At 45.8% G+C, this 21,130-nt stretch overlaps 1 protein-coding gene across 1 annotated transcript in view; it reads left to right on the top strand.

The window, feature by feature from the left end:
• Positions 1-663: 663 nt before the first annotated feature.
• The window catches only part of LOC308531249 (optic atrophy 3 protein-like), a gene marked incomplete at its 3' end in the record, with an annotated part of 94,639 nt that continues 74,172 nt past the window's right edge, over positions 664-21,130 (top strand). The window contains exon 1 of the mRNA XM_081108175.1: positions 664-1,439. Coding sequence (XP_080964301.1) covers positions 1,298-1,439 — 142 coding nt within the window. The 5' untranslated portion in view covers positions 664-1,297. The remainder of the gene's footprint in view (positions 1,440-21,130) is intronic.

The raw sequence follows: 21,130 nt of genomic DNA, 5'->3' as shown, positions 1-21,130 counted from the left end.
GGGAGGTTTGCTTTATGGTCTTGTCACGCTTACTACATGATTTAGAATATCTGGGTTCACACATGTCAGTGCCATCATTATTACAGATGAAGAAACAGGAACACCAGCGCCTGGGACTTGACAAAGGATGGTCAGGGAGTCAGAGTGGATGCAAGGAAAGCCCAGGGTCTCCCGACTCTACGTGCTGAAGGTTTGTGCCCTCTTGCACCCCACTCCTCTGCTCCTCTCTTCGTCTCCCTCTGCCGCCCCTGGAGCCTCTCAATTACCCATCAGCACTCCACCACCCAGAAATTTCTCTCAACCCCTTCCTGACCCTGTTTATATGATTTTGCTCCCTGCTGGGTAAGGGAGGACAGGCTGGAACATGTCCTTAAACTCCTTCCTGAGCCAGCTCCCTGGGGACCTTCGCCCCGCGATGGAGGCAGTGGGGCTGCTTGAGACAGGGTACGGTTTTACTGGCCAAAATGCTGGGCTCTCAACCTCTGCCGGCTGAGGGACCTTGTGCCAGCCCCCTGCCCTTCTCTGTTGCTTGGGAGAGGGCTGGATTAGCTGCCTCTGGCGATGAAATGCAGCCTCCCACTAGAGTTAGCAATGATGACACGAATACGTGTATAGTAATAAGGGCTGTTTATTAAATGCTTATTAAGTTACTATGCGACTGGCACCGTTCTAAGCACTTAACAGAGTTCGTTATATTTTTACACTCAGATGCACATGCAACCCAGTAAGAGCTATCATGAATCACGTTTTGTAGACGCGACTACTGATGCCCAGAGAGGTTAAGTCACTCGCGTAATATATCACACAGCAAATGAATGAATGACGGAGCTGGGCTCTCAAACCAGGTCTGTATGACTACACAGCCAGTTTTCTCTTAATCCCAGTGACAGCCCTAACCTGCGGGGGCAGGTGTATTTGGGATTCATTAACCCAATTAGGACTAATTGAGAGCCTCATTGGGGCCGAGCGACCACCTAGGTACGTAACGTCACGAAAGAGCGCGGCAACACCACCCGACGCGGAAGTGGGGACCCATCCACGCTCCCGCAATCAGCCGTTTAACAACCCTGCCCCCTGACCGCCTCGCTTCCGCCGTGCATTTGCATATTCAGCGAACGATGTCGGCGCGTAAGCGCGACGCGGTGACGTCAGGGAGCGCCCATGCAGTTCCCCCCGAGCGTAGGCACGCACGCACGCACGCACGCACGCACAGCGACGAGCGGGCGGCGGAGGAGGGAGAGGTTGGAAGCGCCCCGCCCAGTCAGGAGGGTTACGCGTCCCTCGTGCGACCGCCAAGATGGTGGTGGGTGCGTTCCCCATGGCGAAGCTGCTATACTTGGGCGTCCGGCAGATCAGCAAGCCGCTTGCCAACCGCATTAAGGCGGGCGCCCGCCGAAGCGAGTTCTTCAAGACCTATGTCTGCCTCCCGCCGGCTCAGCGTGAGTCTGACCCCACGGTCCCTCCAACCTTTCCATTCTCCAACTCCTCTCAGGTGGTTGTTCAGGGGCTGGACTTCTGTTCACGACCAATCACAGCCCGAACCGGCAAAGTTTTGCAGCCAATAGGGAGGGTCTCTGGGATAAGGGCTTGCGGCGAGTCCAATTGCAAGGGCGGGCGTGGGCTAAGGGGCGGGGCAGGGCGCTAGCTCCCGAGTTGAAAATACCAGCCAATAGAGTAAGAGAGCGCGTGGCGACTGATGTCTGGGCGAGCCAATAGTGTGGGACGAGAGTAATTTGGGCCGGGCCCTCCGGGGCCAGCGGAGGAGGAACTAGGCGGAGTGATTTGCCCAGCCATCCTTGGGCATCTTGGCTTCCAAAACTCCATCTCGTGCCTCAGTTTTCCTCTTGTCTTGGGAGTTAAAGGTGTTTGTATGTCATTCGTTTAGGACAGCGGTTTGCCCCGGTTAATACTCTGGGAAACAGGAATGGGTTAGAAGCGTGTCTCGGGGCAAAGTTAAGTTGCGGTCTGGGGAGGTGGCCTGAGAATCTGGCAGACACTCATCCGTCTGTCCCTTAATACACCGATACGCCGTGTTTGCTCGTCCATTTATTGAAGAGACAGCCCATGCTGGCTTTGTGCTGGCTACTGGGAGAGACACTCATGACCCGTCAGTGTCACCCCCAAGTGGTCAGGGTGGCGGGAACTCCGGAGCTCAGAGAGGCCACCTGATCCAGGGTCATGGTGTCTAGACGAGGGCAGCCCGAGCTGAGATCTAAAGGGCATCGTAAACACTCAAAATACAAGCTACTTTAAAAAGATGAACTAGATGAATAGGCCTATGGGAGCACAGAATAAGGAAATTGACGTAGTTTGTTGGCTCATCCATCTATCCATCCATTGCTTCATTTGGCTAGTATTTTCTGAGCATCGACTCTGTGCCTGGCCTTGTGCTGGGCAGTGTTGGTGAGACAGCAGGGACCAAGTCAGCCCAATCTGTGCCCTCAAGGAGCTCCGTCCAGTCGGGACCGACCCATTCTGCAAGAGTGACAACCAGATGGGCAGAGTTGGGATGGGATTGCCCACTGGGTGCCTGACCTGGCTTGGGGTTCAGGGATGGCTTCAGGGTGAGGAGAACCTCACCAACAACATGGGGGGCAGGGATGATGTCGAGGGAGCGGGCGAAGCATGGGCAAAGGCCAAGTGGTTAAGAGGAACACATACCATTTTTTTTTTTCTTATAAGTTTGGGTGCTTTTTGCATTCTGGAGCCTACAATTCTTAGTCCATTGGTGTTTTTGGTGGGCCCTTTGCCACAGCTGCAGATCTTAGCCTGGAAAAGTGTTGGATCGCACAGTTACCAAGTACTCTCCTATCAGCTTATCTTACTTGAGTTTCACACTATTTTGTCCCTATGTCAGGGTTGGGAAATGACTTCTCCCAGTTTATAGAAGGAAAAAATGGAGACCCCGAGAGCAGAAGTGAACTGCTGCGGTCACACATGAGTTTGTGCCAAAGGCAGGACCTAAATCCTGGACTGTGCTGGTTTCTGTTCCTGCCACTGCCTTTCTCCCAAACACTGGTATGTCTTCGCATTGTGGTTTAGAAGGTGGCTTCTTGAGTTAGGCTGTCATGGGTTCCATTCTGGGCCCTACGCCTTCCCGGCCAGGTAGCTTTGGGCTGGTCATCTAACCAATCAGAGCTTCAGTCTCCTCTTCTGTGGGTATTTTATAATCACAACATTTAATGCGCCCTCACTTTGTGCTAGGCAGTGTGCTGAGCACTTCACAGGCCTTCTGACATTCAATTCTCACACATTATTATGAGATGTGTATACTATTATTATTCCCATTTTGTGTACTATATACGAATTTATGCTATGTATAATACGTGTTGTGAGGAGTAAATGGATATACAATGTTAAGTCAGTGGTTCACAGATGTATTTGTGTAGATGTGAATACAGCAGAGAAGAAAATGCAAAAAATCCTGTCCTCAGGGACCTTACATTCTGGGGGGAAGCCAGACAATAAATAAAATCAATATTTAACATATGAAGTGTATTAGATAGCAATAACTGTTCTAGAGAAAACACCTGGGATGCAGAAGGAGGAGTATTTGGGGCAGGTTGTAAGTATAGATAGGATTATTAGGGAGACCTCACTGAAAATACTCAGGAGGGAACGAACAGTACAGGTGTCGGGGGGAGAACATTCTAGCCCAAAGGTTCTGCACATGCAAAGGCCCTGAGGTGAGAGTGTACCTGGCATGTTGGATGAACAGCAAGGCAAGTGCGGCTGAGCAGACAGATCAAGTGGAGACTGAGGGCTGAGGGGAAACTGTTGGTGCTGGGAAAGGTGGGCAGACTGTGCAGGGCCTGTGGGTCACTGCAAATGCTTTGGCTTTACTCTGAGTGGGTGGGACTCACTGGAGGGTCTGAGCAGAGGAAGGACAGGATCTGTGAAATATATATATAATTTTAAATTAATTTATTGATTTGAGAGGCAGAGACACACATTGATTTGTTGTTCCACTTATTTATGTATTCATTGGTTGGTACTCGTATGTGCCCTGACCTGGGTTTGAACCCACAACCTTGGTGTATCAGGACAATGCTCTATCCAACTGAGCCACCGGGCCAAGGCTCTGCCTTATATTTTAACTAGAGGCCCGGTGCACGGAATTCATGCATGGGTAGGGTCCCTAGGCTTGGCTTGTGATCAGGGCCGATCAGGGCCTCTGACTGCTGGCTGGGGTCTTCCTTTGTTCCACGCCACCCCCTGGTCGTCAGCGCATGTCATAGTGAGTGATTGAACTCCCGGTTGAACTCCCGAGGGGACACTTTGCATATTAGCCTTTTATATTTATATAGATAGCAGTCATTTGGCAATCATAGGATGACGCGTGGATATAGGGAGGAGGCAACACAGTAGTCCAGGTGGGAGGTGAGTGAGGAGGAGAAGTCAGATTCTGGAGAAATTTCTCCCCAACTCTTCATTTAAAATTGCCAAACCCACAGAAAAGTTGAAAGAAAGAATGGTGTAGTCATTGGTTACATACCTGCTACTACCTATTTCATCCATTATTAGCCTTCAACAAATTTGCTGTGTCTTTGCTTTCATCTGTATACGTGTATGTATGTATACACATTTTCCCCCCTGAACACTTTGAAAATAGGTTGTGGATGGATGTAACACTTCACACCTAAATATTTCAGCCTGTATCTCTTAAGAACAAAAACATTCTATATAACAGTGTCGATATCATACCTGAGAATTTTAATACTGATAATAATATTGATAATAATATTAATATATAGCTTATATTCTGATTTCTCCAATTGCCCCCCAAACCCTTTTATTTACTCTTTATTATTATTATTATTATTATTATTATTAACACCAAGCAACTTACAGGGCTACTGCTTCTCTTTATTATTATTTTTAAATTTAAATTCTTTATTGCTTAAAGTATTACATATGTCTCCTTTTTCCTCCATTGACTTCTCCCCAGCCCATGCCCTCACATGCCCTCACCCCCCTCCATGGGTTTTGCTTATATGCATTGTTTATTATTATTATTATCATTATTTTTAATATATTTTATTGATTTTTTACAGAGAGGAGGGAGAGGGATAGAGAGTTAGAAACATCGATCAGCTGCCTCCTGCACACACCCTACTGGGGATTTGCCCGCAACCAAGGTACATGCCCTTGACCAGAATCTAATCTGGGACCTTTCAGTCCGCAGGCCAACGCTCTATCCACTGAGCCAAACCGGTTAGGGTATGTTTATTATTATTTTTAATCTAGGATCTGCTTAGGATCAAGCACTGTATTTCATTATCATGTCTCTTTAGTAACCTTTAGTCTACAACAGGACTCTGCAATTGGCCCACTGCCTGTCTTCATAAAGTTTTATTAGAACACAGCCACACACATTTGTTTGCATTTGGTCTGTAGCTGCAAAGGTGGGTTTGTATGGCCCACAAATCTAAAATACTTATTCGTTGGCCTTTTATGGAAAATGTTTGCTGACCCAGCTCTATAACAGCATTCCTGTTCTTCCTTGTTTTTCATAACATTGACATTTGGAAGAGTCCAAGAGTTCCATGGAATGTCCCCCAACCTCGAGTTTTCTGATCATTCCCTCTGATTTGGTTACACTGAGCATCTTTGGCAGGACTATCACAGGCATGACGGTGTGTCCTGAGGACATCACCTCAGGGGGCTACTGATGTCTGTTCTTCCGTCATTTGTGATGGTAACTTGGAGCCCTTGGTTAAGGGGGTGACCACCCCAAGAACCTTTCCTTTTCCCCTGACTAATGAATAACCAGTGGATTTGTTTGGAAGGTGGAGCCAGCAGGATTTCCTGTGGATTGGGTGTGACGTGCAGCCTGGAGGAGGGGCGGGTTGCACAGAAAGGCCCAGGAGCTCAGCCTGGGACAGGTTTAGCTGGAGATGCTATTAGATACTGTTAAAGTGCACTGACTTTCATCTTTACTCTTCTTATGTTGTTTCTGTCTTCACATTGCTAATTGCCCATCACTCTGGCCCCCTGATTGTGCGATTAGAATTCCCAGTAGCAGCTTTGCGTCCTCTCAGGTCAGGCCTGGAACTGACCTATGCATCCAGTGTCTGTGCCTTTGGCCGGGCTGCCTCTGACTCAGCAGAGAGGCTGGAGTGGTAGGTGTGTCTGCCTGAGAAAAGAACAGTAAATGCCAGAAGCATAACTCATCGATGATGCACTATGTTGGGGAGCAAGGATCTTTTTAAACAAAGAATTCTGGGCAAGAAAAAGAATACTAAAGGTTGGTGATGCCAGGCGGATTGAGGCCACTCTCGCCAAGCGCACTGCTGATACTTCAGGGGAGCCGTGGGATGTCTCTGGGCAGAGGGAAGATCCCAGTGTTTCTGCCTACTCCTTTGGAATATGCTGGTCATTTTCCTAGTTTACTGCTCACAGTAGGCACAGTAATGGTCCCCCCCAAAGATGGCCGCATCTTAATCCCTAACCTGTTAATTCCGATGTGTTCACCTTACATGGCCAAGGGGACTTCACGGATGTGATGAAATCAAGGATTGGGGGTAGGGAGATTATCCTGGGGTATCCGCCTGGGCCCCCTGTAATCACCAGGTCCTTAGAAATGAAGGAGGAAGGCAGGGAAGGGAACATTTGAAGGTGCTACACTGCTGGCCTTGGAGATGGAGGAGGGGCCACGAGCCAAGTAATGCAGGCGGCTGGAGAGGCTGGAAAAGGCAAGGAAGTGGCTTCTCCCCTCCAGCCTCTGGAAGGAACGTCCCCTGCTGACACCTTGGGTTCAGCCCAGTGAGACCCATTCTGACCTTATATTCTCAGGAACCATAGATAATCAATGTGTTGTTTTAAGCCACCGTGTTTGTGGTCTTTTGTTACAGAAACAACAGGAAAGTAATACACCACATGATAACTCATTCAGGTTGCTGGGTAATATTTTTAGAAGTGCTTAACTTTGTGTAGTCATCCCATTTTTTTAAAACTGATTTTCTTTTCTTTTTTTTAAGAGAGAAAGAGAAAGGGGGCGGGGGAGAGAGGGAGATATTTATTATTCCACTTATTTATGCATTCATTGGTTGATTCTTGTATGTGCCCTGACCAGGGATCAAACCTGCAATATTGGCATATCAGAACGACACTCCAATGAACTTAGCCACCCGGCCTTGGAGTTGGTTTCAATTTTTCTGTTGCTACATAGCAATCTGACCCAAAGCTTAGTGGCTTAAAACAGTGACCCCTTTTCCCTAGCCAGTTTGGCTCAGTGGATAGAACGTCAGCCTGCGGACGAAGAGTTCTTGGTTCGGTTCCGGTCAAGGGCATGTATCTTGGTTGCAGGCTCCTCCCTGGCCCGGGCTCTGGTCGGTACTCGTGCAGGAGGCAACCAATCAATGTGTTTCTCTCACACTGATATTTCTCTCTCTCTTTCCCTCTGTCTAAAAATCGATGGAAAAATATCCTTGGGTGAGGATGAAAAAGAAACTAAAAAAAACAACCAGTGACCCTTTAATTCTTTTTCTTAGTTCTGTGAGCTGGCTGGGCTCAGCTGGGCAGTTCTGCTGGTTTTGCTGAGTGGTCTTCCTGGGATTGTGGTCAAAGGGCAGCTGGAACTGAGGTTATCAGGAGGCTCGACTGGGACGTTGAAATGGCCAGTTCCCTCTTCCCTCTCAGTGTTGTCTCAGGGCCTCTCTTCTCCACACGGCCTCTCCAGCAGGTAGCAGAATTTCCCACTTGGTTACTCAGGGCTCCCAAAAGCCAGGTTTCCAGGAGGGAAGAAGTAAGAAGCTGCAGCCATTTAAGGGCAAGACCTGGCACTGCACACTCAGTTGGTCAAGGCGACCTTGGCATAGTGAGGGTGGAGGGGCTGCACAGGGTGTGATATGCGGCGTCACCACAGGCAGGCAGTCTACTACAGAGTGGACACTCTTGGGTCTGAATCTTGACACCACTTATTAGCTGTGTGACTTTGGGCAAGTAGCTGGATCTCTCTGAGCCTCTGTTTCCATATTTATCAAAAAAGGTTAATAATAGAGCTCATCTGCTGGAATTCTTGTGAGGATGCAGATGACAGTGAGTATTGAAGCCTGGACCAAAGTGTGCATATCTGATTAATACTGGCTACGAGAACTTACAGAATTTGTGCTTATTGTACGCGGGCATTACTGCTCAGATGATAAAGACGCTGCTTCTAACCCGGCTGGCACTGCTCAGTGGTTGAGTGTTGACCTATGAAGCAGGAGGTCACGGTTCGATTCCTGGTCAGGGCACATGCCCAGGTCTCGGGCTTGATCCTCAGTGTGGGGCGTGTAGGAGGCAGCTGGTCAATGATTCTTTTTTATCATTGGTCTTTCTGTCTCTCCCTCTCCCTTAGTCTCTGAAATCAATAAAATTGTTTTTTATAAAAAAACATGCACACCAAAAAAAGTTACTTAAAAACTCTGCTTCTAGATAAAGGCTTTTTGCCCTGCCATTTACTTGGTGTGTGTCCTGGGCAGGTCACCTGTTTCCCCCACTGTGAAGAATAGCGCTCACCTCATATGCTTGACGGTTGGGTCTGTTGCGTGGGCCGACACCTTTCGCACAGGCCTGGCACGTACTAAGTTCAGTAAACAGCTGTGTGGCCAAGTGGCCGAGAACCCGGCCTCTGGAGCCGCCTGGGTGTGAATGCCAGTCCTGCCGCCTTCTCTGTGACCTCTACGCCTCAGTGTCATTGTCTGTAAATTGGATTGTTCATGTTGATTCTGTACGTTAACAATCCATACAGCATTCAGCGCTGCCTGGCCCTTAGTGCTGCATAAATGTTTGTTGACCGTCAAGACACCGTTATTATCTTCCTTATCATCATCATCATCTAATGCTAAACCTTCTAGTGCAGCCGTGGGCAAACTACGGCCTGCGGGCCGGATCAGCCCGTTTGAAATGAATAAAACTATTGAAAAAAAAGACCGCACCCTTTTATGTAATGATGTTTACTTTGAATTTATATTAGTTCACACAAACACTCCATCCATGCTTTTGTTCCGGCCCTCCGGTCCAGTTTAAGAACCCATTGTGGCCCTCGAGTCAAAAAGTTTGCCCACCCCTGTTAGTGCGATCCTTCTCACTCAGTGTGTACTCCCAAGTCGCCTGTAACAGCTGAGCAGTCAGTACTTCAAGCCTCTGGATCATGTTGCCCCTCTTCCTGTCAGCCCTAACAGGCGTATTACCACAGGCAGAAAGGTCTGGGCCAACCAGCATGGGGCACTTACTATGTTTGTCTGATCATATGGGAGTTATATTTCTAAGTGAAGAAATGTGACAAAGTCGACCAGAGGGAGGGCCGTGTGGCTGAGTAGAGAGCCTCCCACTACCTAATGCTTCATGAAATATTTAAAGCATCCTTTGAAATGAGTGCTTGTACCTGCAAGGAAGAAAAGGGCTCTTCCCAGAGCAAGGAGAAAGCAGCAGCAACAAGCTGGGGAGGAAGGGACTGAGCCTTGCAGCTGCCTGATCCTCTAGGGACATTCGGTTTCCCGTGGCCTTGGGGACAGGGGCTGTGCTGTGGGAAAGCTGGGCAGGGGGGCTTAAAGGTGAACTAGAGAAAACCCACCTTGCAGAGGCACACAGCCTCAGATCTAGGTGGAGACTGAAAGGGTCTCCTCTGAGAATTTGTGGCCACTGAGCTGTCTCTCATGTGGGTTTGGGCCTGAATTGCACTCTTTGAAAAGTCCTGGAGACAGCAGGCTGAGAGGGAATCCGGGACTGTGCCCCTAAGCTCCTGGCAAGGACAAGCAAACCCTCTCTGTAGGCGCGCCACCTGTGCCTGCGCCTTGGAGAATGCCTTCAGGTAGAGATCTGGCACATAGGAGCTCATGATAAAAAAGTACGCGCTGTACGGACAAGCGGGCACCATGAGGGAGAGTCAGCAGACACAAAACATGGCAGGTCCAGACCTGCAGACACTGGGGGCATTGGAATGAAGATGTGGACATCAGATACCTATGTTTGTATCTGAAAAGGATAAAATAGGAGGAATATAAAACATAAGTAAAATAAAAAGTTACCAGGAAGTTAGAAAAAGAACCAAGTAGAACACCGAGAAATGACAAATACAGCAGTTGATGTTCAGAGCTCCGTCGAAGGCCTAGGCCAGTGGTTCTCAACCTTGGCGGCACATTAGAATCACCTGGGAATCTTCTTAAAATCCTGATTTCTGGGCCTCATCCTCCGGAAATTCTGTTTCCACCCCATAACAGAGAAACAGAATTTCCGGAGGATGAGGCCCAGAAATCAGGATTTTAAAAAGATTCCCAGGTGATTCTAATGTGCAGCCAAGGTTGAGAACCACTGCTCTAGACAAACACCAGATTAAATACAGCTGCTTAGAAGATTGATAAGCTGAAAGATAGCCCATCTGAAGGGAAAAAGCCAGCTTTGTGGGGTGCATCCCTTAGCTGCCCAGGAGTGCCACCTGCAGGCCCTGTTGGGCTCCATCTGGGGAAGGGCTGGACGTTTTTATTTTTAACATTCTCCAGAGAGGATTCCTGTGTGTATGAGTGTTTGAAATCACTGCCCTGGAATCTATTTATAATCTCCAGGGCACCACGTCGGTTATGTTACAGGACATCCAGGCTGCTGCCGGTGACCTCCGAACAGTTTTATTATGTTCTCCTGTTAAGGAAACATTTTTTAACATTCTCCCCTGTGCGCGGCGTGTGTGTGTGTGTGTGTGTGTGTGTGTGTGTGTGTGTAGTTATTAGTTATTTACAATCATATATAGTGCTAATATATAATAGTATAGATATATTATGTGCACCTAAAAACATAAAGATTAGCCCTAGCTGGTTTGGCTCAGTGGATAGAACGTTGGCCTATGGAATGAAGGGTCCCAGGTTCAAGTCCGGTCAAGGGCATATACCTTGGTTGCAGGCACATCGCCAGTAGGGAGTGTGCAGGAGGCAGCTGATCAATGTTTCTCTCTCATAGATGTTTCTAACTCTCTATCCCTCTCCCTTCCTCTCTGTAAAAAAATCAAATATATATTTTTAAAAAACATGAAGATTAGAAGGGTTGAAATTAATATTTTTAAAATAAAAATTTTATGTATTCATGGCCCCTCAAATATTTTTGCTCTCCCTAAAAATGTTTCCTTTGCCCTGGCCAGTGTGACTCAGTGGTTGCGTGTTGTTCTGTGCACTGAAAGATCACTAGTTCGATTTCTGGTCAGGTTGCGGGTTCAGCCCTCAGGATGCATGTGGAAGCAACCGGTCTCTCTCTTCCTCTCCCTTCCTCTCTTTAAAAACAATGAAAACATACTTTATATAGAATAAAAATGTTTTCTTATACAGACCCTGTTAATGCATTTGGAAACTCTTGGTGAGAGCCTAGTTTTGACATTCTTTATGTATGGTTGTCACAGCTGCAAAGACCCAACTAAGGCACAGAAATCCAGTGAGAGCAGTGTGCCATCAGCTACATTTAATCCCGCTGCTCATTTTTCAGTCCTACCCCTTTATATGCGGAGACATTTGCTAGAATTTGCTTGTGCTCACATTGTAAATCTTCAGTGGAGGTTTCTGAGCAGGAGTCTTTAAGAAGCCCCTGTGTGAGGGCTGGTTGCTTTGCAACCTGAGACTTTTCTCAGGAATCTATTTGCCCTGGCTGCATGACATTAAGCCAGCGGTTCTCAACCTGTGGGTCGAGACCCCTTTGGGAGTCGAACGACCCTTTCACAGGGGTCGCCTAAGACCATCCGAAAACACATATATAATTACATGTTGTTGTTTTTTTGTTGTTTGCTTTTTTTAAACTATATTTTATTGATTTTTTACAGAGAGGAAGGGAGAGGGATAGAGAGTTAGAAACATCGATGAGAGAGAAACATCGATCAGCTGCCTCCTGCACACCCCCTACTGGGGATGTGCCCGCAACCAAGGTACATGCCCTTGACCGGAATCGAACCCGGGACCCTTGAGTCCGCAGGCTGACGCTCTATCCACTGAGCCAAACCGGCTAGGGCACATGTTGTTTTTGTGATTAATCACTATGCTTTAATTATGTTCAATTTGTAACAATGAAAATACATCCTGCATATCAGATATTTACATTACGATTCATAACAGTAGCAAAATTACAGTTAGGAAGTAGCAATGAAAATAATTTTATGGTTGGGGTTTACCACAACACGAGGAACTGTATTAAAGGATCGCGGCATTAGGAAGGTTGAGAACCACTGCATTAAGCGGACAGGAGAGGGCGCCCGTGTCACCCTTTCAGCCTCTGGGTCCAGCTCCAGCACCTTCAGATGGTGGCACCTGCGAGCTGAGAGGCGCTAGAGACCATCTCTGTAGTTGACCTCTATACAGCTCTGTATATGGCCAGTAAAGCTTAATTTCTCCTCCTCCTCCTCCTCTTCCTCCTCCTCCCCCTCCCCCCTTCTTCCTTTTTTCTTTCTCTTCTTTCCCTTCCCTTCTCCTTCAAAATATAAACTTAACCAGAAATTCTGATATTTGCTTCCTATGCCCCAAAGAAACACCTTGTCCACCCTCTTTGTTCACTGCTCCTTGAGACTCCGTGGTCAGTGCCTTAGAGGCCTACCCCAATGTCTTGGACTCCCCCAGGCCTACCCTGATGCCTCTGCCCCTAAATGGGGTCTTACCACCACCTCCAGCTTCTTGGCTCCTCTTTTCCTGGTGCTCAGGCTCTTGCTGACCCCACCTCAGACCTCTGAGCCTCCTTATGACTGGTGATGTGCTCAGAGCTCCCTCACTGCCCTCTAGCGAGCCATCCTCCGGCTTGTAGGCCGCCTGGGTCTGTAGCAGCTGCCCTCTGCTGCGGGCTCAGCACGCCTTTGCTGAGTGTGATGCCAATTTTTATCTCTTCTTTTTAAAATCAAATCAAATTTTATTTTACTTTTGGGTTTTTCACTCTGAAGTACTTTGGGGGGGACTTACTAAATTTACAGAAGTAATATATGCTTATTGTGAAAGAAAGAACAAGACACAAATCAGTTTGTGTTTATCTGTGACTAACTGAAAACCCAGCCAATAAATCTTAACCAAACCTAAATCAAAAGCATGTTTATTGTTGGTGGAGAAAGGTGGCTCTGTGATCGGTTTGGTGGTTTGGTGATGCCATTAGGGACCTGAGGACTCTTTCTGTCTCTACTATCTTTCTTTCAGGCCATAGCTTTCCTCAAGGCCTCACAAGGGCTGCTAGAGCACCAGGCATCGTGTCTTTATACTACAGTTTCCAAAGGGAGAATGTGTGTGTGGCAGCGGGGACAGGGAAATGAGAGAGCTCTTCAAGGAGAAAAATATTTTCCCAGAAGCCCCCAGGAGACTCTTCTCACTGCTAATGGGTGAGAATTGAGTCACATACTTCCTCTGCTATATGGGAGGTCAGACTGTTAAATATCAAGTCTAGAGTCTAATGACAAGAGAGTAAATAATACAGTAGAGAATAATATAGTGTTAATCATCATAAGCACTAAAGCTGTTGTAGTCTTTACATAAGCTAATTTGTTCTTAGCATTTCCTATGAGGTAGATTACCATCATTAACACTGCCTTAATGGTTGAAGAAACGGAATGGAGTGTTAGGTAACCTGCCCGAGGGCACCCAGGTGCTAAGTGAGAGAGTTAGAACCAGATCTAATTCCGGTTTGCACCCACGGTTTCACCTCCATTCCTGGTCTCCGTAGGCAGCTAAACTGTGTCTCCTACTAGACGTCAGTTTATGCACGAGCCTTGAATGTGGCAACGTCCCTACAAGCCAGGGTTTATGATCCTGTTTTTTGTTTTTGTTGTTGTAATCTTCACTTGAGGATATATTTTTGTTTTCTTAATTAAATCTTTATTGTTCATATTATTACATTTGTTCCTCTTTTTTCCCCCCATAACTCCCCTCCACCCAGTTCCCACCCCACCGTCCTCCCTCACTCCCCATCCACTGTCCTCATCCATAGGTGCACGATTTTTGTCCAGTCTCTTCCCGCATCCCCCTCCCCCCTTTCCCCCCCAAGAATAGGCAGTCCATTCCCTTTCTATGCCCCTGATTCTATTATAATCACCAGTTCATTCTGTTCATCAGATTATGTATTCCCTTGATTTTTAGATTCACTTGTTGATAGATGTGTATTTGTTGTTCATAATTTGTATCTTTACCTTTTTCTTCTTCTTCCTCTTCTTAAAGAATACCTTTCAGCATTTCATATAATACTGGTTTGGTGGTGATGAACTCCTTTAGCTTTTTCTTATCTGTGAAGCTCTTTATCTGACCTTCAATTCTGAATGATAGCTTTGCTGGGTAAAGTAATCTTGGTTGTAGGTTCTTCCTATTCATCACTTTGAATATTTCTTGCCACTCCCTTCTGGCCTGTATAGTTTCTGTTGAGAAATCAGCTGACAGTCGTATGGGTACTCCGTTGTATGTAACTGACTTTCTTTCTCTTGCTGCTTTTAAGATTCTCTCTTTGTCTTTTGCTCTTGGCATTTTAATTATGATGTGTCTTGGTGTGGTCCTCTTTGGATTCCTTTTGTTTGGGGTTCTCTGCGCTTCTTGGACTTGTAAGTCTATTTCTTTCCCAGGTAGGGGAACTTTTCTGTCATTATTTCTTCAAATAGGTTTTCTTTTTTCTTTTTTTCTTTTTTGATTTTTCAGAAGAGCCTTAAGCTTTTAATAAATTACCAGTCCATAAATACAATTTCAGAGATCTCATGGAGGGCTATAACTGGAGATGGTATGGTCACTTGTGGCAATGTAAAGCTGGTTGTATTCATCTCTGTCCTCCTATGTGCTTGCTGCTCAGGTAGCACGTAAACGCAGTAAAAAATAGCACAGCCGTACCGAGATCTCCTGGAGGGTAAGCCTTTTCTTTGTCACTCCATGCTGCAAGGTTGAGGCCATCCTTAAAACAGAAATGCCTTCTGTAATGACTCCAAATAGGTTTTCTTTTTTTTTCTTTTTTCTTTTTTTTAAAATATATTTTATTGATTTTTCACAAAGAGGAAGGGAGAGAGACAGAGAGTCAGAAACATCGATGTGAGAGAAACATCGATCAGCTGCCTCCTGCACATCTCCCACTGGGGATATGCCCGCAACCAGGTACATGCCCTTGACCAGAATCGAACCTGGGACCTTTCAGTCCGCAGGCCGATGCTCTATCCACTGAGCCAAACCGGTTTCGGCGCCAAATAGGTTTTCAATATCTTGCTCTCTCTCTTCTTCTGGCACCCCGATAATTCAGATGTTGGTACGCTTGAAGCTGTCCCAGAGGCTCCTTACACTATCTCTGTATTTTTGGATTCTTTTTTTCATTTTGCTTTTCTGGTTGGGTGTTTTTTGCTTCTTCATATTTCAAATCGTTGACTTGATTCTTACAATCCTCTAGTCTGCTGTTGGGAGTCTGTATAATATTCTTTATTTCAGTCAGTGTATGCTTAATTTCTAGTTGGTCCTTTATCACAACCTTGAGGGTCTCATTAGATTTCTTGTAGATCTCATTAAGTTTATCAGCAGTTTCTAGAAAATTCTTGAAAAACCTTAAAAGTGTGGTTTGGTTACTCTCCACATAGACCTCTCCTTAGGCTACTCACGTCCTGGCAGCTGGCTCCCCCCAAAGAGAGTGATCCAAGAAGGAAAGTGACCAAAGCTGAAGAGACCGTGTCTTTATAACGTAATTTTGGGAGTGACATACTGCACTTGTGCCGCATTCTATTATTGGTCGTGCAGACCAACTGTAACATCATGAAGGAAGGAACTACGCACGGGAGTGAATACCGGAGACAGGGATTGTTGGAGGCCATCTTGGAGGCTGGCTTACCACAATTCTATTACCGCTATGAATTAAATGATGGATTTTTTTTTAAAGAGAGAGTGGAAGAGAGGGAGGGAGGAAGGGAGAAAGAGAGAAAAAGAGAGAGAGAAACACTGATGTGAGAGGGACACATCAATTTGTTGCCTCTGCATGTGCCCCAATGGGGGGCCAGGAGCAACCCCACAACTGCACCCTTGACCAGGAATCAAGCTCAAGACCCCCCCCCAAAAAACAAACAAACAAACAAAAAACCCAAGACCCTTCTCAAGGGCCCACACTCAAACCACTGAGCAACACTGGCCATAGCAAACTGATTGCTTTTTAAAAAAGAATATTAAACCAGTTTATATTTCTAGATAACTCCTACTTTGATGTGCTAATATTTTCCTAAAGGTTTTTCCAGTGGTCACAAGTGACATATTCTGTAATTTTTTTCTTGCAGTGTCTTTGTTAGGTTTTAATATCATGGTTTTGCTAACCTCATAAAACAGTTGGGAAAATGTTCCCTCATCCTTTACTTTCTGTAAGATTTTGTATAAAATTGAATTTTTCCCCTTAAATATTTGACATAAATGCCCATTTAGGCTTGTAGTTTTTAATAATGGAGTCAGTTTCCTTAGTAGTTATTGGACTATTCAGATTTTCTATTTCTTCTGTCAATTTTCACAAGTTGTTTTTTAAGGTACATGTCATTTCATATAAGTTGATGACTTTATTGGTATAAAGTTGTTTGTAATATTCCTTTGGCATCTTCTTAATATTTGTAAGATATGTAGTGATGTCTTTTCTTTAATTTCTAAATAATGGTAATTTATGTTTTCTCTTTTCTTTATTCTTGATCACTAGTCCTGGTAGTAGTTTATCAATATATCTTCCAAAGGATCACCCTTTGGCTTTGTTATTTTTCTCTCATTTGTCTGTTTCCTATTTCATTGGTTTCTACTCTTATCCTTATTATTTCCTTCCATTTACTTTGGGTTTAATGTGCTACTTTTTAATAAGGTAGAATCTCATATTATTGCTTTTAAATCTTTCTTTTTAAAAAAAAATATTTTCGCCGAAACCGGTTTGGCTCAGTGGATAGAGCGTCGGCCTGCGGACTGAGAGGTCCCAGGTTCGATTCCGGTCAAGGGCATGTACCTGGGTTGCGGGCATATCCCCAGTGGGAGATGTGCAGGAGGCAGCTGATCGATGATTCTCTCTCATCGATGTTTCTAACTCTCTATCTCTCTCCCTTCCTCTCTGTAAAAAATCAATAAAATATATTTTAAAAAAAATATTTTCATTGATTTTAGAAGGGAGGAGATAGAAACATCAATGATGAGAGAGAATCATTGATTGGCTGCCTTCTGCTTGCCCTCTACTGGGGATTGAGTCTGACAGGGAATCAAACAGTGACCTCCTGGTTCATAGGTCGATGCTCAACCACTGAACCACACTGGCCAGGCTCTTTCTTCTTTTTTTATTTTATTATTTTTTAAAATTAAATCTTTATTGTTCAGATTATTACATTTGTTCCTCTTTTTTACCCTCACAACTACTCTCCACCCAGTTCCCACCCCACCCTCCGCCCTCACTCCCCACCCACTGTCCTCATCCATAGGTGCGCAATTTTTGTCCAGTCTCTTCCCGCATCCCCCTCACCCCTTTCCCCCCCAAGAATAGTCAGTCCACTCCCTTTCTATGTCCCTGATTCTATTATAATTACCAGTTCATTCTGTTCATCAGATTATGTATTCCCTTAATTTTTAGATTCACTTGTTGATAGATGTGTATTTGTTGTTCATAATTTGTATCTTTACCTTTTTCTTCTTCTTCCTCTTCTTAAAGAATACCTTTCAGCATTTCATATAATACTGGTTTGGTGGTGATGAACTCCTTTAGCTTTTTCTTATCTGTGAAGCTCTTTATCTGACCTTCAATTCTGAATGATAGCTTTGCTGGGTAAAGTAATCTTGGTTGTAGGTTCTTCCTATTCATCACTTTGAATATTTCTTGCCACTCCCTTCTGGCCTGTATAGTTTCTGTTGAGAAATCAGCTGACAGTCGTATGGGTACTCCGTTGTAGGTAACTGACTTTCTTTCTCTTGCTACTTTTAAGATTCTCTCTTTGTCTTTTGCTCTTGGCATTTTAATTGTCATGTGTCTTGGTGTGGTCCTCTTTGGATTCCTTTTGTTTGGGGTTCTCTGCGCTTCCTGGACCTGTAAGTCTATTTCTTTCACCAGGTGGGGGAAGTTTTCTGTCATTATTTCTTCAAATAGGTTTTCAATATCTTGCTCCCTCCCTTCTTCTGGCACCCCTATAATTTGGATGTTGGTATGATTGAAGCTGTCCTAGAGGCTCCTTACACTATCTTCGTATTTTTGGATTCTTTTTTCATTTTGCTTTTCCAGTTGGGTGTTTTTTGCTTCTTCGTATTTCAAATCTTTGACTTGATTCTTGCGATCCTCTGATCTGCTGTTGGGAGTCTGTATAATATTCTTTTTTTTTTTTAATATTTTTTATTGATTAAGATATTACATATGTGTACCCTCTACCCCCCCTCTCCCCGCTCACCCCCTCACCCCCCCCGTTGTCCGTGTCCATTGGTTAGGCCTATATGCTTGCATATAAGTCCTTTGGTTGATCTTTCCCCCTTGCCCCCACCCTCCCCTACCTTCCCTCCAAGGCCCGACAGTCCAATCAATGCCTCTCCGTCTCTGGATCAGTCCTTGTTCATCAGTTTATGTTGTTCATTATATTCCACAAATAAGTGAGATCTTGTGGTATTTATCCGCTCTCCAGTTCCATCCAAGCTGTGGCAAATGGTAAGAGTTCCTTTTTCTTCTTCCTCTTCTTAAAGAATACCTTTCAGCTTTTCATATAATGCTGGTTTGGTGGTGATGAACTCCTTTAGCTTATTCTTATCCGTGAAGCTCTTTATCTGACCTTCCATTCTGAATGATAGCTTTGCTGGGTAAAGTAATCTTGGTTGCAGGTTCTTGCTATTCATCTCTTTGAATATTTCTTGCCACTCTCTTCTGGCCTGCATGGTTTCTGTTGAGAAATCAGCTGACAGTCGGATGGGTACTCCCTTGTAGGTAACTGACTGTCTTTCTCTTGCTGCTTTTAAGATTCTCTCTTTATCTTTTGCTCTTGGCATTTTAATTATGATGTGTCTTGGTGTGGTCCTCTTTGGATTCCTTTTGTTTGGAGTTCTCTGCGCTTCCTGGACTTGTAAGTCCATTTCTTTCACCAGGTGGGGGAAGTTTTCTGTCATTATTTCTTCAAAAATGTTTTCAATATCTTGCCCTCTCTCTCCTTCTGGTACCCCTATAATTCTGATGTTGGTACGCTTGAAGTTGTCCCAGAGGTTCCTTACACTGTCTTCATATTTTTTGAATCTCTTTTCTTTTTTCTTTTTCGGTTGGGTATTTTTTGTTTCTTTGCATTTCAAATCTTTGACTTGATTCTTGGGATCCTCTTGTCTGCTGTTGGAGCTCTGTAAAGTATTCTTTATTTCAGTCAGTGTATGCATAATTTCTAATTGGTCCTTTTTCATGACCTCCATGGTCTCACCATACTCCTTGAGGGATTCATTAAATTTATCGGCGGTTTCCATAAAATTCTTGACAAACCTTATAAACGTGGCCTTGAACTCTATATCCAGTCGTCTGGCCTCCTCCGTTTCTGCCAATTGTGACCTGTTTCTTTGTCTCCGCATTTTGGCTGCTTCCCTGTGTTGATAGAGTGGCCCTGCATGCCAGGTGTCCTGTAGGGCCCAGTAGCTCAGCCTCCCCAGTTACCTGGGGTGGACACTCTTGGTGCACTCTTGGTGCCTCGCTTGTTGTAGGATCACTGGGAGGAATTGACCTCCAGGCCAATTGGCTGTGGGAAGCAGCTGTGTCTGAAGTGGGAGAATGGACCCCCTCTGACCACTGGGTACAGTGGCTCCTGGATCTAAGGAGGTGCTAATTCAGCCCCTGCCTGAGGCCACACAGCAGGAACTATGAAGAGGCTCAGCTGTGAAGCAATGCAAGCCGCTGCGGGGCCTTGGGCCTTCTCTTGGAAGTTCCGGGTCTGGCTGGCCCGGCTGCAGTTAGGTAATTATCAGGTTGCAAAGTTCTGGGGCATTCACATGCAAAAGCCTCTGCCGCAGCCCGGGTGGGGCGGGGTCTCAGGGAGTCAAAGGGCGGAGAAAGAAGCTATGGCTGATTCTCCGTGCCCGGAGTCGCGCGTCTCAGTGTCCTGGCAATGGCTGCAAGCACCTCCGAGGGAAATCTGCCCCCAAGTTCGCCCGCTGCCGCCTGAGAGAGCAGCCTCTCCCCGTATGAGACCTGGGTCCCCAGAGACTTCCCGGAACCGGAGATCAGAGCAGTCGGGAGCTTGTGATTCAAAAAGACAGCCGCGTCCTCAGGTGCCACCCCCTTTCCGCGCGCGCGCGAGCCGTCGCGTACCTCTGCACTCAGCCTCCGCAGCTCCTCTGGCTCTCAGCGTGCTTTTCTTTTCTTCTAGTTGTAGAAATTACACTCAGTCAGCCTTCCTGTTGTTTTGGACGATGTTTGCTCCGTCCTTTGGGCTAATTTTCAATTGTTGTGGGAGGCGACTATTTCCCGGTGTTTATCTATGCCGCCATCTTAGTTTCTCTGTATAATATTCTTTATTTCAGTCAGTGTATGCTTAATTTCTAGTTGGTCCTTTATCACAACATTAAGGGCCTCACTAGATTTCTTGAGGATCTCAGTACATTTATCGGCGGTCTCACCAGTGTTTTCGAGGGCCTTACTAAATTTATCAGCGGCTTCTAGACAGTTCTTGAAACACCTTAAAAGTGTGGTTTTCAACTCTATATCCAGCAGTTTGCTTTCCTCCATTTCTGTCATTTGTGTCCTGTTTCTTTGTCTCCGCATTTTTTATGCTTTCTTGGTGCACCCCCTTGTGGTCTTTGTGCACAGTCTTGTTGTAGTTAAGCCTTGATTGTTGTAGGTAACACTGGGGGGGATTTGACCTCCAGGCCAATTGGCTGTGAGAATCAGCTGTGTCTGCAGTGGGAGAACTTCTATCATGATCTCTAGGGAGGTGCTAATCTAGCCCCTGCCTGAGGCTATCCAGCAAATGCCTCCATGCAAGGCTTGGGCGGGGCGGGTCGAAGGGGATCAACAGGGCGGGTGGAGCGAGCAGTTAGGCTGCTCTCAGTCCTGCCTTCAGACGCTCTGTTTCTCACTGTGCCAGCAATTGCTGCAAGTACCTCGGAGAGAAAGCTGTCCTCGAGTTCCGACCAATGCCAGACAGTCCCGCTTCTCCCGTTTGAGTCTGGGTCCCCAGAGACTCGCCCGGAGCTGGAGCTCAGAGCCTGAGACTCCCTCCCGATTGAAAAAGACAACC

This window comes from Myotis nattereri, assembly GCF_964212035.1.
Source record: "Myotis nattereri genome assembly, chromosome: 15".
Lineage (NCBI taxonomy): Eukaryota > Metazoa > Chordata > Mammalia > Chiroptera > Vespertilionidae > Myotis > Myotis nattereri.
The sequence above is the reverse complement of the archived record's forward strand: the minus strand, read 5'-3'. Positions and strand labels throughout refer to the sequence as shown.